The sequence below is a fragment of the Mus pahari genome, chromosome 7 (assembly GCF_900095145.1).
Source record: "Mus pahari chromosome 7, PAHARI_EIJ_v1.1, whole genome shotgun sequence".
Taxonomy (NCBI): Eukaryota; Metazoa; Chordata; class Mammalia; order Rodentia; family Muridae; genus Mus; species Mus pahari.
In genome coordinates this window covers 71,261,330-71,278,411 of record NC_034596.1, presented here as the reverse complement: position 1 = coordinate 71,278,411, position 17,082 = coordinate 71,261,330, and the positions used below count along the sequence as shown (strand labels likewise).

The window sequence follows — 17,082 nt, the reverse complement described above, 5'->3', positions numbered from 1 at the left end:
CAAATATCATGCAATTTTCAGAAAGGAGCATTCACAGGGAACCCTCGAACAAGTTCCCAAGAGATAGCAAGGAACAACTGTGCCTATTTCACTTGGGAAATTAGTATGCATTGACTGTCTCAGGATAAGTAGCATATGCTGTAGTGAACTGGAAAGCGCTACCCCAATATCCCACCTCAGAAGCTGCTGAAAGGAGTTATTCAGTTCCCCTGCTCGGGTCTGGCATATGGACTCCATGTTTTCTAATTCCAGTTCTTGACTCTTGAGCCAGCTGTCAAGTTCCTTCACGTGAGCTTTGGGTAAGAGCATCTTCACGTGCTGTAGGACGGTCTCCACCTGCTGTATTTTACTATTTCCTCCTCCAAGAGTCAAGAAATCCTTAAGAAATACAAAGAGTCAGTTACATCTACAGTGAAGTCAAAATGTGTCTGCCATGCCCTTGGGCTAGGACAACATGGCTGACTCTAATGACAGATCATTAGAGGGGGAGGAGAGTGTGTGTGTGTGTGTGTGTGTCTTTGTCTGTATTTGCATCTGACTTTCTGATGTTTACAACAAGCAATAATAACGCAATACCACTACGATGCTCATGTGGGAACAAGATGAAGGAAGCCAACATCTCCTCTCTGGGTGATGCTTCGGTTCTCATAAATACTTTCTTCATTCTCCTTCTGGCAGTCTATATATGAGACTGAATGGATTATCTTTATTTACCTCTGCTCAGATCCCCCCATCCCAGTGTTCATGTTTCCAGGTCTGGGCATCAATTTCTGAGGCCCATGAAATGAACAGATGTAAACCTGAGCAGGACTGCTGCCGTGCTGTTCTGAAACCCAGTGCTGGTGGCCAATGGAGTAGAGAGCCATATGGTGTGGTTTTTTGGGAGAAGCTTCTTTTCAAGAACACAGGACATCAGTAGAGGGAATTGGAGCCCCATCAAGCAATGCATTAAATAGGACAGCAACAGTCACAAGGGAGATCATATAGAAGGTATGTGCAAACACTACATCATTGTATAAAATACTTAAGTGTCCATGAACATTGCTATCCCTGAGGCTGGGGAAACAGGAAGTGCCTGGAGTTACCAGTAAGCTTAAGAACATAATGTACCATCTAAACAAAGCCAGAAGCCTCAGCTATTGGGATCAGAGGTGGGAGAATTGCTTAAACACAGGGGCTCAGGGTCAGCCCAGATAGCGTAGTGAGATTTTTCATGAACATTTAGTCTTCATAGATTTTTGGCATCTGTGTCTTACAGAAAGTTTTTGCAGTTTTTGTTCCAGGCTCAGTTTTGTTTCTGGTGGTTCAAAACACTCCTGAAGATTCGTTTTGACGTTGCTGAACCAGTCATTAAAGTTCTTACACTGCTCTGTAGAAGAAAAGAAAAAAAAAAATCCATATATTCAGATAGTAATTCACATACTTTATACAAAAGAGACTAGGAACTTGCTTCCCACAACAGTGGGCAAAGCCATGACACATTCTCAAACCCAGTGCTGAGGACAGTGGAGTACAGAGAGCAATCTGGTGTAGTTTTTGCACAAACACCTTTTTAAGCACACAGGACATCCAAAGACATCAACAGAGGCAACATGTTCGCAGACACACCCACACTGACCACATGGCCCCAGTGATCATGAAACAGAGATTTAAGGCTTGAAAGGGGGATATTACTTAAACCAGGCATTAACAGTGTTTCCCCCAAGGGATTTATCCAAATATTGTTCCTTTAAATACACTCTGTGCAAGCTATCTGGAGGTCAAGTTTAGATCAACCTTTGGGCCCACAGTGCTATTCCCGTATTCATATTTCAAGACTGCCAGAAAGACCCATCATGCTCACCGTTCAGGAACGTGGCAAAGTGGTCCTGCAGAGCGTTCTTTTTGGTATTAAATAAATTGCTGACACTTGCGTACTGTCTTTTCAGTTCGGAGAGCTCCGGAGTGAGGCACCCTATTTGATTTTCTAGGATCGTCATACTATGCTTCTGTTGGAAGATCTGCTGCTGGATTTCCTGCACACAGAATAAACCAGTCACTGCATCCTCAAACTGGCTCACTTCCTTCCAAAGCTCATGAGCTTCTCATTACATACATGTCTGTGTGTACATGTATGTACTGGTTTATACATACATGTGTGTGCTTGTGTGTGTGGAAGCCAGAGTCAACCTCAGATGTCTTCCTTGATTATTCTGCACATTATCATTATTATTCATTTATTTCGATTTAGATCACTTAACTTGTAGCTCATTGATTGGTAGGTTAGCTGGCCAGTGATTTTCTTATCTCAGCTGCCCCTGTACTAAGGTTACAATGTTTGTTTTGGGGGAGGTTTTTTGTTTTGTTTTGTTTTGTCTTTTTGTTTTTGTTTTTCAAAACAGGGCTTTAAAAAACGAAACAAAACAAAACCCATGGATGCTAAGGATCTGAATCCAGGTCCCCCTGCTTACATGGCAAGGACACTGACAGCTAAGCCATGTCCCTGGCTACAGAGATTTTCATTATTTTTATAAGCTCAAACAATTTTCAATTGAATAACTCTGCTTTCTGTTTCATAGCCAACTTATAGTACAATACCATTTACTTTTGAAAACATATTTATTTGATGTGTGTGTGTGTGTGTTGGTGCCATTGTGGGCATGTGGGTGCATGCGAAATGTCACGTGGGGTCAAGGGGTTGAACTCAGGCCATCAGGCTTGGGGCATTTGCTGTTCTATCTCACTGGCCCACAATACCCACCTCAGACCTCCCCACGTTTTCACTAACTACACAAGTCCAAGATCCCCAAAAGTAAGCGTTAGAGAAATCTCAGTGATAGGGAGGAGCTCTTGCCTGACATGAACTAGGTCTAATCACTTGCACCACCACTATATATTTTAAAGTAATAATAATAATAATAATAATAATAATAATAATAATAATAATAATAAAAAGAGTGTAAATATAGGTCCGAATGCAAGACATGGGCAGCTGGGTGGTACCTCAAGCTTTGTGAAGATCTCCAGGCTATCAGAGGGTGACAAGGCATTCAGGAGGGACTCGGTCATCCCCATCTGGGTCTTGGCCTGGTCCAGATCCTCTCTCAGCTCAGCTGTGTTTCCACTGGGTGCGTAGCTGTTGGATTCCCCTGCAACATGTGTTTTCACATCTTTCATCTTGCTCAGGACAGAGGACTCCATGACCTGAAATCACCAAACGCAGGACACAACACATACAGTTAAGGAGCCTGTTGCGGCACACCTCAGGCAATGGCCTCAGAACACATCGACAGCGCTTTGTCTCAGAGTGAAGAGTTTCTTACCACATTATAAGGCTGGGGGTAGTGGCGCACACCTCTAAGCCCTGCATTTGGGAGGCAGAGTTAGGCAGATCTCCAAGTCCAGCCTGGTCTTCAGAGGAAGCCCAAGGTCAGCGAGATGTACACAGAGAAACCTTGCCTCAAAACTGAACCAAACAAAACAAAAACCAACCAACCAACAAACAAACAAACAATAAAAACCAAAAAGGAACAAGAACTACATGAAAAAATAGAAATTGATACTTTCTAAGAGAGTAATTGGAATCCTTCTTCCCAAATAAATTGTATCCAACATGCAAACTGAAATGTTATGGCACTCATGAGAGAAAAGCTATCCCAAACACATAAATGAGATTAAAACGCATAGAGAACATTCTTAGCTTTGTCTTGTTTCGAGACAGGATCTCACTAGTCTCCAGCTCGCGATCCTCCTGCTCAGCCTCCCCAGCGCTGGGGTTCCAGGCATGCACCACCTCATTGGCTAGCACTGATGACATTTTTATGTGTTCAGCAGGAGGTGTGAGCACTTCACATGCATGCAGACTGAAGGAGACTAAGTAACTTGCCCAAGATCACAAAACTCATCGGCTGTACAGATAAGGTACCATCCATGAGGCTTGCCCAAGAGCGTATGTAGAAACACTATACTTCTTCAACCAAATGAAATTGAAATGCGTCTCTTCACACAACAGAAAAAAAAAATCATCCTTGAGATAATTTCAATGACCCTACTTAAAACATAGTCTCCTCCATACACACACATAGGAAACCACTGTGACTTCATGTGTAATCCCAGTCAGCATTTCTCCACACGGCAGGCATGTAAGGAAGTACAGGGAGAAAAAGATGCAAACGCATATTGTCATGCTGAATGTGGTCTGCACGACTGCCTATACAGACTCTTAAAATTTCAATTGAGCACAAATAAGTACTCATTCTAATTTCACTTTCTATTTAAATTTAGAACATGTGGACTATGGATGTCATTTTGAAAGGGACAGAGAATCTTCCACTGAGACCTGATTCAAACTTTCCATACCTGCAGTTCAAGTGGCTTCTCATTACTCTGAAGCAGCAACTGTATGTCAGCCACTCTTCTAGAAAATTCTGCAGTTTGCTCTTCGTGTACTTTTAACTCTTCCTAAAATAGAAGGGTTTTAAGAGAAATATCTTTATATCATCTTACTTTGGGGGACCTGTGATTATTATTGTCAATGTACAGAAACTTGAAGGCACCCTTGAATTTCTCCTAATCTTTTGTTTCTCTGAAGAATAACAAATCCAACCGCCTCAGGGGTGAGACAAAAGACTGCCCAGGGAAGAGTCTCCTCTCAAGACAACAGGTTGGAGTAAGGCTTGTGCCAAGAGACTGCTTGCATGACTGAAAAACACGGCCAATGTCTTGACTATGTGTATACAAACTCTGAATGAGTGTGCACTCCCTTGGAATCAGGTCCACAGGCTGGCCATTTATAGTTCTTGTCTTCACATTTTCAAATAACCTATAATTTAAGGTGCATCTAAAAGACCCTTGGAGATGACCAATTTTATACCCACCCCAATTATCCAGGAAACTGGAAATCAACCTCACATTTTAAAAACTTTTCCTAGCATGTAGAAAAATATATGAATTAAAATTTGAATAAAATGCAAGAAGTTGAGAGATGAGATTTGAAGCTTTAGATAAATACATACCCATATTTTTTTAGACTATACTGAATCACATTTCACTGCCAGTATTCAGATGTTTTCTGATCTAGAAAGGTCTTGTGCAAATTATTGACATTAAATAAATAAGTAGCTAGAAAGAGTTCCCAACTGTGGCGCTGACAATGAACTCGGAGCCTTAGGCATGCTAGAGGGGCATTGTACCTCTGAACTACACTCAGCTACAACAGAAACAATTCTTTCTACATCAAAAGAGGTAATGCATACTCTTTCCAAATGCCGAAATGAGAGCATGGTTTAAAAAAAAAAAAAAAAATTAGCTTTCTTCTTGTTGGAACCCTTCCTCATCCAAGGTCACTGCATCCACACAGTCCTTGTTTGTCTGTGAATCTCAGTGGAACAGTACATGAAAATATTTGCCTGGATTTCACAGAGCCATCAATGGAGTTGAGAGCCCTCTCAGGGGAAAGTGAAAGAAATACATTGTTTCATTGCAATTATTCTTCCCTGGTGTAAAATGCATAGGCAACATTAAGGTGACAACAGTCCATAACCAGGAGTTCTTCTAGGGTAGCCCTGTCTTCTTAGGGTTGAGTTACCTTCAGCCTTTCTCTGTCCTCCTCAGTCAGCTCATGGGACTCTGCTTTTCCAAGGATCTGTTCAGTCCACTCGTCAATGTTGTTTTTTATGTTGAAAAGTTTGTCCCACAAGGCCAGCGCTCGGCCAAGATTTTCACCGTATTCTTCTGTCTTCTCATTTATCTACAGTCGATTGTAAATAGAAAATATGGACATAGGTGTGAAGAACATTGTTTCATACACTTGTTTCGAAATATTTTAATAGAAGCTAATTGTCTGATTCATCAACAAAAAATTACTTTCATATATCATGTTGCCCTATCTCTTTAAAAAAAAAAATCTCAGCACACTTGCTAGAGCATTATGTAATTCAAAGCAACTCAGAAAGATCACTGGAAGATCAAGACCAGGCTATATTACATAAGGCCTTGTCTCAAGAAGGGCATGGTGGCACATGCTCTAATCCAGGCACTGAAAAGAATGAGGCAGGAGTCTCAGTGCAAGTCTGGGGCCAACCTGGGCTTCATAGTAAGTTAAAACCTAGCCTGTGCTACATAGCAAGACCCTGTCTCAATAAATAAATGAACAAATGAATAAATAAATATAGTTATCTGGTTAATTAAAAAATATAGATAACTCAGTTTGTAACTCACAAGAATATCAAATTAAACTACAGATGCATCAAGTGTAGAGTTAAATATTAAGATCCTGAATTAAGGTCATGTTGGCTAATTTATTTTCTATATATTAAATACAATTTTTAAAGATTTGTACCTTTTTTTTGTTTTGAGACAAAGACTCACTATGAAGTATTAGCTGACCTGAAACTCTATGTAGACCAGGTTGGCCTGGACCACACAGAAATCAACATGACTTTTGACACACAAGTGCTTGTATTAACAGCATACACCCTTGCCTGGTTATTTTATTTTTTTCGAAACAGGCTCTCATGAAGCACAGACTGGTCTTCAATTCATTATCTTTATATTACTATTTCCCAAGTGCTGGGATTATAGGTCTACACTACCATGCCTGGCGCATACACACACACTGAAGCTCAAGCAAGCATGCATACACACACACACATACACACCATACAAAATCTGGAAGACTAAGGTCCTATTTCTTAGTAATGTCTAACTTTGAGATGGAAATAATTCCTAAGTTATTATACTACATTTTTTACAAAGAAAGTTTAAAAAATTATTTTTTATAAAGAATAACAGCTTAAATTTTCAGTATCATAAGAATACTAAATATATTCTCACTAAATATCAATTTGTTATGAAACTTAATTTTTAGTTAATTAACTGGTCACATACATCAAGCCATCTGTCCACAATAGCATTAGCCTCTTTTTCAAAAGGGGGGTCTTCAAAGGTTTTCATTTTATTCAGATGATATTGTAGGTTTTTACAGATCTGATTTATATTGTCTACAACTTCTAAATGGTCGCTGAATTCTTCTTTGACAGTTTCAATCTGTAAAAATAAATAAATAAATAAATAGAAAGAGCAAAAGATATATATTCAAAACATATATATATATATATATATATATATATATATATATATATATATATAGAGAGAGAGAGAGAGAGAGAGAGAGGCACCTGGAAGAACAATTCTATTTTTATTATTCAACCTCCCCCCAGAAGTGACTATAAGGGCCAGGACAATAGGTTAGTGGACTCATTGGTGCCTCACGGCCTTAGGATTAATCTCCAGGACTCCATGGACAGGACAAATGACTGCCCTTCCACAAGTTATCCTACACGTATGCTCTGTGACATATGTGTTCTCTCTCTCTCTCTCTCTCTCTCTCTCTCTCTCTCTCTCTCTCTCTCTCTCTCTCTCGGTAAATAAATGTAAAACAAACAAACAGATCATAATCAACTGTAAGTGTTCTGCTTTCCCAATGGGCTATTATTTTATTGATAACCTTTACTTAGTTTTCTTCCTACTCTGCATTATGGAACATGTATCTATTTCTAAATTCTTCTTTCAGGGGGTTGATACTGGAGTCCATCCCAAAGTCTCATGCATACCAGGCAAGTTCTCTACCTTTATGCCACTCTGGGTGACTTTTGGACAGTCTGGTTACATACTTCAGGTTGGGCTTGAACTTATCTGGCGATTTTATCACTGGAGAAACTGAGTATAGGCACGAAGGGGTACTTCGTTAAGACATGTAGATGTGAATGAAGATTTATCTCAATCTAAGAAGCTTAAATCGTGAAATTAAAACCAGGCATAGTAGTCCATGTTTAAATGCCAGCATTCGGGACCCTGAGGTACGAGGATTGGCAAGTTCAAGTCTGAGCCTTATCCAGGAGGAAGTGACTGTCCTTGTGAGACTGCTGATTGACAAAGGGAGATCTTATCCCTAGGAGTTGCTTGCTGGCTAGCTACCTCTAAGAACCAAGGGAACCATTGGAAATTAGGACAGACTCCTTCTAGGACTCAAGACCGAAGAACCTCAGAGCTACCTTTACTGGACAGAACTAGGAAAACCGTCTGTAATGCCAGCTAATGCTCTGCTTCATGACCACATACTATCTGTAATGCCAACTAATGGCCTGCTTCATGATCTTGGCGGCCTCCTTCAATTAAGTTTGATGTGAAATCAGCCACACAGTCACCATCGTACAGCTAACTAATGTCACTCAGCGGGTTGCTTTAGTATCATCAGTCAGCTCTGCGAAAATGGGTCTCAGACAAGAGCCATGACTGACAGTCTTGGTGTCACTGAAGCGCAGGGGCTGATGGTACTAAGACTAAGTTGTTCATAAGAATCTGGTTGACTGGATATAGAGAAATGGCTCAGTGGTTCAGAGCACAGGCTCCTGCAGAGGACCGGGGTTCAGTTCCCAGCATGCACAGGATGGCTCACAACCATCCAGTTCCAGGAAGCCAGTGCCTTCTGACCTCGGTGGGCACCAGGCATGCATGTGGCACACACACATTCATGCAGACAAAACACCTGCACACATGAAATAAAACATCTTTAAAATTTTAAAACAAACAAAAATTTAAAAAGCTAATCTGGTTGGTGATACTTCTATTGGGTTGCTCTCAAGAAATAGGAAGTTTAGGGTGTTGGAGAGATGGCTCAGCTGTCAGGACCTTGGTTCAAGTCTCAGCACCCACATGGGGACTCACAGCTGCTTGTAATTCTAGGTCCAAGGGATCTAATGCCCTCTTCTAGCCTCTACAGCAGTGGTTCTCAACCTTCTTAATGCTGTAAGCATTTAGTACAGTTCCTCATGTTGTGATGATCCCCAACTCTAAAATTACTTTTGTTGCTACTTCATAACTGTATTTTTGCTACTGCTATGAATCATAATATCTGTGCTTTCTGATGGTCTTAGGTGACCCCAAAAAGGACTGTTCAATCTGCCCCCACAGGGGGTGGCCGCTCACAGGTTGAGACCCACTGCTTCATAGGCTCTAGGTATACAAGTGACAGACAGACAGACATGCAGGCAAAACACCCATGCACACAAAATTAACTCACTAACTAAAAATCGATTTAAAAAGAATAAGAAATTTAATGAAACTACTTATTAATAATCAAATGCATCAAGAGGGCTACACATCATAGATGCTTGTGACAGTTTGACATCCCTGTAGCTTAAAGCTCATGAGCCAGTGGGAAAGGCATCATTGTAATGTACAGTCATAGAGTAAATAATATGGTGTATTCCTGTCTAACCATGTAAATCCATAGAAAATAATGACATCTAGTGTCCAAAAGATGTTGTTCTCCTTAGCATACGGAGCTGGGATTAGGGAAGCCATCAACACAGATAGCCAACTGGTGGATTCAGCTGGCACATCATTGCAGGATATAAATACTGGAATTGTAATGTCCTCCTTGTCTGTAAGCAACAGAGAGAGATTCCCTACCATCTCATCTCTTAGGCCTGCATGAGGGCTCACATTCCCTTTCAGTTAAAGCCCTGGGGCAAGGGTGCTTTACAGTCCTATAGACAGACAGGCAGTGGGTGATCCCAGGGCTGCGACCCACAGTCCCAGTGCTAAAACCCAAATCAAAGTAAGCCAGTACCAACTTGGAAACTGGTTTCTTTCTGACTCTAGTGATAGATCTGATAAATTCCTAAGTATTTGGTAAAATAGTCACTACTAAATTCTTTGAAACCAAGTTCCAAAGATGATTTCTTTCATAACATCTCTTTACTGTTGGGCTCATCAGCCGCGTCACCACACCGGACAGCTCTTTTGAAAGGCAGGCTCACCTCGGCTATCTTCTTCTTCAGGTTCTCCTTTCCCATGTAGGAAGCTTGCTGGCAGATGATGCCCTCTTCCTTCTGAATCAAAGCTGTCAAGTTGTTTTTAATATTCTGATATTGTCTTAACAGCTCCAGGGCACTTCCACACTGTTCAAGGCTATGTAGAAGGCCAGGAAAGGAAACAGTCTGAAATAACACTGTGGATGCTGCAACAGCTACTCATACTCACCAAAGGACTTTCCCTCTCCACATGGCTTGATCACATTACCAATAATGACGATGTAGCAAATAGGCTGTATAAATAATCACCAGATTCATACCTTTATTAATTGTGTGAATATGTTAACACATGTAAGGTCTGGAGAGACATATAGGATTACATGTTAACACGCGTAAGCTATGGAGAGGCATATAGGATTATATGTTAACACGTGTAAGCTCTGGAGAGACATATAGGATTACATGTTGTCCAAAACAACTCTAGGGTGACTCTGTGACTGGAACTCAAGTCTAAGAAGTCCTTGAGAGGTTGCGTGTACTGTCTTCCCTTGAGAACATGTAAACTCTGGAGAGATGTACGGGTTCACAACTCAACAGAAAAGTGTTTTCATTCATCAACCACAAGACCCGTGGAAGACAGCCCCTCACTAGCATGATCAGGGATTATTTTCTCTGATTTCCACTCATTGTCAGCTCAGCCCTTTACAGATAGCAAAACAATTCAGTGAATGCGGTAGTTAACCTGGTTTCCAGTATAACCAGGTACTAATTAGTCTCAGGACGTAGAGAAGGCTCTATGGCCTATGAGATCAGATTAGATCATGTGACATAGACTGGCTTCATGGCGACTTCTGTCTATACAGGTTCCATTCGTATACACAGGACATGCTGAAGAGGGGGTGGAGAAAGGATCACATGAGTCCAAAGACTTAAGGGAAGGCACACAGTGGCTCAGGGACTTCCCATAGCAAAGAGGTGACAGAGAGGGAAGTGGACCCAGCCACAGAGGTTGGCAATGTGAGGAGGTGACAGAACTGTGTGTGACAGACGTTGGCCTGTGAGCACCAGCGTGAAGCCCCATGTTTGCACCTGAGTTCAGGGCACAGGTTCCCAGCACAAACACTTCAGAATGTTAGCCACACAGACACATTCTCCTACCTCTCTGCGACAGAAGCTTTCGTACTCTCCCACAAGGCTGCTGTGTCTTCACACTGTTGAATCACGATTTTCTCACTGCCGTCCTTGAATTGTGGGAGAGAGCTAGCTGTTTTTTGTATGCGCACCTTTTCTTCTTCAAATCCATCTAGCTCCTTATCCAGCCTGAGTAATAACTTTTGCCTATAGTATGGAATTTAAGAAAGGTGTATTAGCCAATTGTTAACCCAGATGACTCAACAAAACACAGGGAATGTCAAGAGAGTGCTTTCATTTGTCCTCATGAGATTAATGGCAAAAGTTAACACTCCCACTACAAAGGAATTCCTGGATAATAAGTATAGGAATGCTTTCCTGCATCGCAGAGACCAGAGGGCTCTGTGCATTACCAGAATGCTATTTGACATTTTAGTGAACATATATATAGTATATATATTTGAGAGAAAACACGGAGAGAGAGAGAGAGACAGAGAGACAGAGAGGGGGTATGATATGAATAGATAGATGATTAAACAAAGCAAGGCTTCTGTAAGGGTGAGGGCCAAGGAGTAAGGAAACAGTGGGACATCAAATACATCATATACAAAAAGGTCTCCCAATTCAAAAAGGAGTCATTCAACTAATGGTTCCTGTTGCAAACCAATCTTGAAAGAATCCCATCACCTGAAGATAAACTGCAAGTGCTCAGGTCCCACCTCCTTGCCTCCAACTGGCCCTGGAACCCATCCTCATGGTCTTTCCTCCACTGCTCCTTCACCTAACTGCAAATGAGATCCCCACACCCTTGCACTGTCTAGGTCTTCATCCTGTGCATATTTGCCTGTGTGTAGCATCTTAATTCTTTTCCTTTCCTTCCTTCCAGGTTCACAAAGAGTCAACCAGTTTATCCAGAGAGGTTTCTGGCTGATTCACCAGAGAAAGGAGCGCCAGCAATAAATCTTCTCATTTATCCCCTGCTGTTTTATAATGAGGTGCTGAACAGTTTCTGGCTTCAGAGGAACTCAGGCAGGTCAGCTACCTCAGCAAGTGGCTTAAACTTAAGGCAGGTAAACGTTTTTATTATTATACAGCAACCTTAAATATCTCATAAGCCCAGGTCTTAATCCTACCAACGTTCTTCCCCCTCCGTTGCTTCAAGGAGAACCAAGAACGGGAAAGAAGAACTTTCTGGGGTTGGCCCTCGTCAGAAAACCAGATAAGGTTTAAACCAGGTCACTTTCTGTTGCTTAGAATCGTCAAATGACATCAGGTCACTCAGAGAAAGCCAGTATGAGTTATGCCTCATCCCTGTCATGATACCACATCCCTCAGTGCTGTCCTTTCTCACCTCCTTTGAGATCACACTTGCGTTTGTAACTGCTGATCCCTCAGTCCAGAAGGCTCCTCCTCATGAGGCTTGCTCTTGGATCTTATTTGATGCGCACAGCATGTCCACAGTGATGCTGCCCCTGGTCACTCAACAGGCCATCCCAACCTCTTCCTCTTTGCCTTCTCAGGATTCTCACCACCAGTCACACTACATACCTTAGCCCTCCCAGGGTAAGCTAAACTCTAGAAAAGCCAAGAACTTTCTGTCTATTTTGTTTTCTGTGAAATCTTTTTTTTTTTTTTTTTTTTGGTTTTTCGAGACAGGGTTTCTCTCTGTAGACCAGGCTGGCCTCGAACTCAGAAATTCACCTGCCTCTGCCTCCCGAGTGCTGGTATTCAAGGCGTGCACCACCACACCCCGGCGTCTATTTTGTTAACTGTGGTGTTCCCAATACCCAAAACTGTGTCTAGCACAGAATACATATTTGTCCTATTTGTAGCTATACAAATACACAATTTTCATTTATAAACTATTAATTTGTACATTAACATCCATTATTTTTTGGTGAATATATAATTAAAATTTATTGAGGTAATAACCACACAAATGATTAGCTCCATACCTCATCACAGACTCTAAGGCTCTCTGTGGATGAAAGTCTCGTTGAGCCTGAACTGAAATTTTGGAAGGTAGGGCATATTTAAATATACTAAGGGACTTGGGTCAGCTAAATCCCTAAAGAGACCACCAAGCTAGAGAAGCTACAGTGATAAGACAATGGGAAAGGTCTGGAAAGAAGAGTTAGACTCTACACGAGCAACTCCTGCTAATACCTCAGCATGCACTAGCTGGCGGCCATACTCAGAATGCTGACTACTGCCAACCTCATTCAGTTTTTACAGTGCCTCTTTAAACTCAGCCGAGCTCTAACCCTGCTGGGAAGGCCAGAGATGACCAAAGAACTAAGGAAGTACAGGGACAGGGGGATGGCCTTCTATTGCTGTTCCTTTCACTTTGCGATGGCTGGTATTGTCAACATGACAGGATCAAGAATTGCCTCACACCTGCATGGCTGGCTTAGACTAGAATAACTGAGACATGAGGACCCACACCAGCTGTGGGGACCATCATGCCAAGAGCTGGGGTTCCTGGACTGGATCAAAAGGAAACAGTGAGCTGACCACCATGGCTCTGCTTCCTGACTGAGGTTGGCCGCTGCCTTGAGCAGTCAAGGTTGGGATTTCCTCCCCACCATGACCTATAGCTAACTCCCAAACAGCAAGCCAATAATGCTTTCTCTGTGCAGCCCCTTCTGTCCATATTTTATCACAAGAAAGGGAAAATGTAACTGAGATGAGCAACTGAGGCAAATATGAACTTTGTGAGACCAGCGAGGCTCACCCTTAAGGAAACATCACAGTGCACGCAAAGAACACAGGACCTTGAAAATAACACATGTCCTTTACCCATGTCTCACTCCACTGTCCCGTGTCTATGACACATGGCAGAGGAAAATATGACCATTTGTAGAGGAACTTTATCAATAAAAAAGTAAATTTGTGTGAAAGTCTGTTGGAAGGCATGCTGAACACGGAACAGTTAGAGGTATGAGACATAAACAGAAGACCCAGAAGGGTTGAAAATGCAGCGAGTGTCACCGTGGATGACAGAGAACAACCCCTTCCTTACCGATGCTTCACAGCTGGAGCAGTGGGGTCCTTAAGACCAATTTTACTGATCTGATTCTGGAGGTCTTGAATGTTTTTAAAGAGCTCACGATTTTTGGAACTACAGGCTTCCAGTAACTTCTTGTCCTCAGGAGGTCTTTCCTCTTTCCTCTGGCCGTCCACGGCCGCTAAGTTGACTGACAATGCACCAACCAGTCTTTCACAGGTGGTGGTCTCCCCTCCCTTGGCATCCTTAACGATTATACCAAGTGTCCTCAGGCGTTCATCCAGAGGCCCGGCCTTCTCTTTCATCAGGAGAATGTCTTCCTCTGCACGTCTCACTGCCGGGGTATCTTCTGGTGCTTTCGGGGCAGGAAGGTCTGCAGGGAGCTCAGCAGAGAGCTCAGCTGCTCTCAGAGATGCCAAAAACTCTTCCAGAGCATCCAGGGCGTCCTCCCTCATCTCTACCTTCTGGTTCATGGTCTCCAGCTGGAGTCTGCACTTCAGCACAATATCCTGGACCGCACACTGATCTAGTGTGTGTAACTCCCTGGGTACAGAGTTACTCGGCTCTTCCAGACTGGTACAGACTCTGATCTGCTTCGCGATGGAATCTCGGATATCCTAAAGCCAAAGAAGACAAAATGAAACCAAAAAATACAGCGAGAAGGAGAAGCCCTGCATGCGCCATGCACACGTATGAGCACCTGTGCACATGGTCATGTGTTCTCTCTCACCCACCCTCTCTCCCTCTCTGTCTCTCTCTTACACACGTGCATGCATGCATGCAGGCACGCACAGGCAGGAAAAACTGAGAGTGCTGATCATGAGCTACAAAAATGTTTCTGGGTTTAATCAAAGCTGAACGTTTAAGAATCAGCAAACATTTTAATGGCAAACGAGCTGATGTCACCTGTTTCTTTACCTGACACCTTCCTCATGCTTGGATTCCATCAGGAAAATAAGCATGCGGGTCTACTACTGCAAAGGAAAGAATTTCAGACCAGCAGCAAAGGGCCTTGCCTGACAGCGATGGCAGAGGTGTGTAAATGGGATCGGGGATGAAGAATCAACTGAAGACTACACCAGCCTCAGTCTGAGTCAACTACAGTGTTTAGAAATTCAGTCACTAAAGACATCCATAAGAAAGGCTTTATTCCGAATTGAAATAAAACATCCCTCTACTTACTCCTTGGTACCGACCCCTAAATTTCAAGGGATAGAAGAAACGAGACATGGATAACAAGTCTAAATCATTAAGGAATTTATATCAGTTTACATTCTAAACCTACTCTATCTAGGATTCTAAAATGTTTAAAAATCTTTTGAGCGTCTCTGAAGAACTGAAGGTCTTGTAAATACGGTATGAGAATGTATTCACCCGCAGGTTCTGATAGGCACCATCAATCTCAACGGGATGCAGGTCCTGGACAGCCACTGTGCAGAGGGGCAGGTCAGAGGCGCACAGGAGAGAACACTCCTTCTCCAGAGGCAGCACTGTCTGCAGTGCCATCTCCAGTGACTCCATTCTGGGATAAACACAAACCAGGGGTGATGGAAAGATGGTAAGAGCTATCCTGTAAAAACATGCTAGCCCCTCCATAAGCCAAGGAAACGCCTACCCAGTAAAATATACGTAATGGCATGTACAAACCATCGCATTAAAACCCAGACCCACGGATCTAACGTGGGCTGTGATAACTACCTAAGACTGTAGTGACAGTCTTGCTTAAGAAAACTTACACACTGAGCTATGCACCAAGCCCTGGGTTAGGAAACCTGAGGTGTACCTGGTGTTAAGAAGCACGTGAAGAACCTGTTCATTCCCCTTTAGTAAGTCTCTCTCCTGGTCAAGCACGGGCTTCTCCGTGTCGCTCACCAGTCTTCTTAAATTCAGTAAAGTGATTTCAAACTCGTCCCAGTGAGCATCAGTGTCAGCCTGTAAAACCTAAGTGAAATAAAGGAGGCACTGTCTCAAGTCACGGGTCAAAGGCTCAGTTACCCTTCTCTCACAAAACGAGACACTCACCAGCCTATCCGAGCCTAGAGGGATAGGACCTATCCTATGGGGAACAATGGCAAATAACTCTCACTCAGAGACCGGCAAGAATCAGAGAGAGGTTACTTATCGCCAAGTCCATTCCTACAGGACTCACTGGAGGAAGGCGAGACCCAGCTCAGGCAAATTGTCCTCTAACCACCACATGAATGCTGTGACATGCACAACCTAAACACACATGCTATTAAGTGAAATGCAATTTAAAGAAGGAGGAGGAGAAGGGGGGAGGGGGAGGAGAAGGGGGAGGGGAGGAGAGGGGAGGGAGAGGGGGGGAGGAGGAGGAGGAAAGGAAGCAGCAGCAGCCTCATTCAACAAAGTTAAGTCAGCTGACGATACAGCTTTAAAGGGTTTCCAAAATCACTTCCCCATCTCTCTCTCTCTCTCTCTCTCTCTCTCTCTCTCTCTCTCTCTCTCTCTCACACACACACACACACATCAAATACAGGAGCTGAAGAGATGCCTCGGTTGGAGAAGTGCCTATCATACAAGCATGAAGAGCTGTGTTTGATTCCCATCACGCAGGTAAAAAGCAAGGGGTGCATGCTTGCTATCTCAGCACTGGGAGGCAGAGACAGGAGGATTTCTGGGAGGAGTTTCTAGGAACTCCAGAGAGAAGCCCTGTCTCAAAAAGTAGGAGGGAAGTATTAGAAAAGACTCCCAATGCTGGCCTCTGACCTCCACATGCATGGGCAAGCACATGTACATAAGTGAACACACACACATGCACACACAGGCACAAACACACAAATGAAGTAACAACCACTCTACTTTGAGTACTAAGGTGTTACATTCTTAACTCAAAGAAAACTTGGAATGAGAGAGTGCCAGAAGAGTTCCATGTCAGATCTCTTGGAGCAGGAATTACAGAAGGAAATGAGCCCCCTGACCCGGATGCTGAGAACTAAACTTGCATCCTTTCTAAGAACAGTGCGTGCTCGCGATCCCTGAGCTCTCTCTCCAGCCCTCTTTCTAAAGCTCCTTTAAGAATCTTGCTGAAGGACAAGGCAAGGCCTGGGCCAAGTAGTGGGAGTGGGTGGGTAGGGGAGCAGAGGTGGGGGGAGGGTATAGGAAACTTTCGGGATAGCATTTGAAATG

The 17,082-nt window shown here is 42.9% G+C and overlaps 1 protein-coding gene across 8 annotated transcripts in view; it reads right to left on the bottom strand.

Moving 5' to 3' along the window:
- Syne2 (spectrin repeat containing nuclear envelope protein 2) overlaps positions 1–17,082 on the bottom strand; it is a 304,126-nt gene that overhangs the window by 169,988 nt on the left and 117,056 nt on the right. For all 8 annotated transcript variants that reach the window (XM_029540662.1, XM_029540656.1, XM_021202357.2 and 5 more), the window contains exons 28-39: positions 15,719–15,876; positions 15,310–15,457; positions 13,951–14,552; positions 10,956–11,135; positions 9,804–9,954; positions 6,868–7,026; positions 5,567–5,728; positions 4,339–4,440; positions 2,983–3,183; positions 1,844–2,015; positions 1,257–1,369; positions 176–378 (exon numbers count right to left, since the gene is read on the bottom strand). In XM_029540662.1, coding sequence (XP_029396522.1) covers positions 176–378; positions 1,257–1,369; positions 1,844–2,015; positions 2,983–3,183; positions 4,339–4,440; positions 5,567–5,728; positions 6,868–7,026; positions 9,804–9,954; positions 10,956–11,135; positions 13,951–14,552; positions 15,310–15,457; positions 15,719–15,876 — 2,351 coding nt within the window. The remainder of the gene's footprint in view (positions 1–175; positions 379–1,256; positions 1,370–1,843; positions 2,016–2,982; positions 3,184–4,338; positions 4,441–5,566; positions 5,729–6,867; positions 7,027–9,803; positions 9,955–10,955; positions 11,136–13,950; positions 14,553–15,309; positions 15,458–15,718; positions 15,877–17,082) is intronic.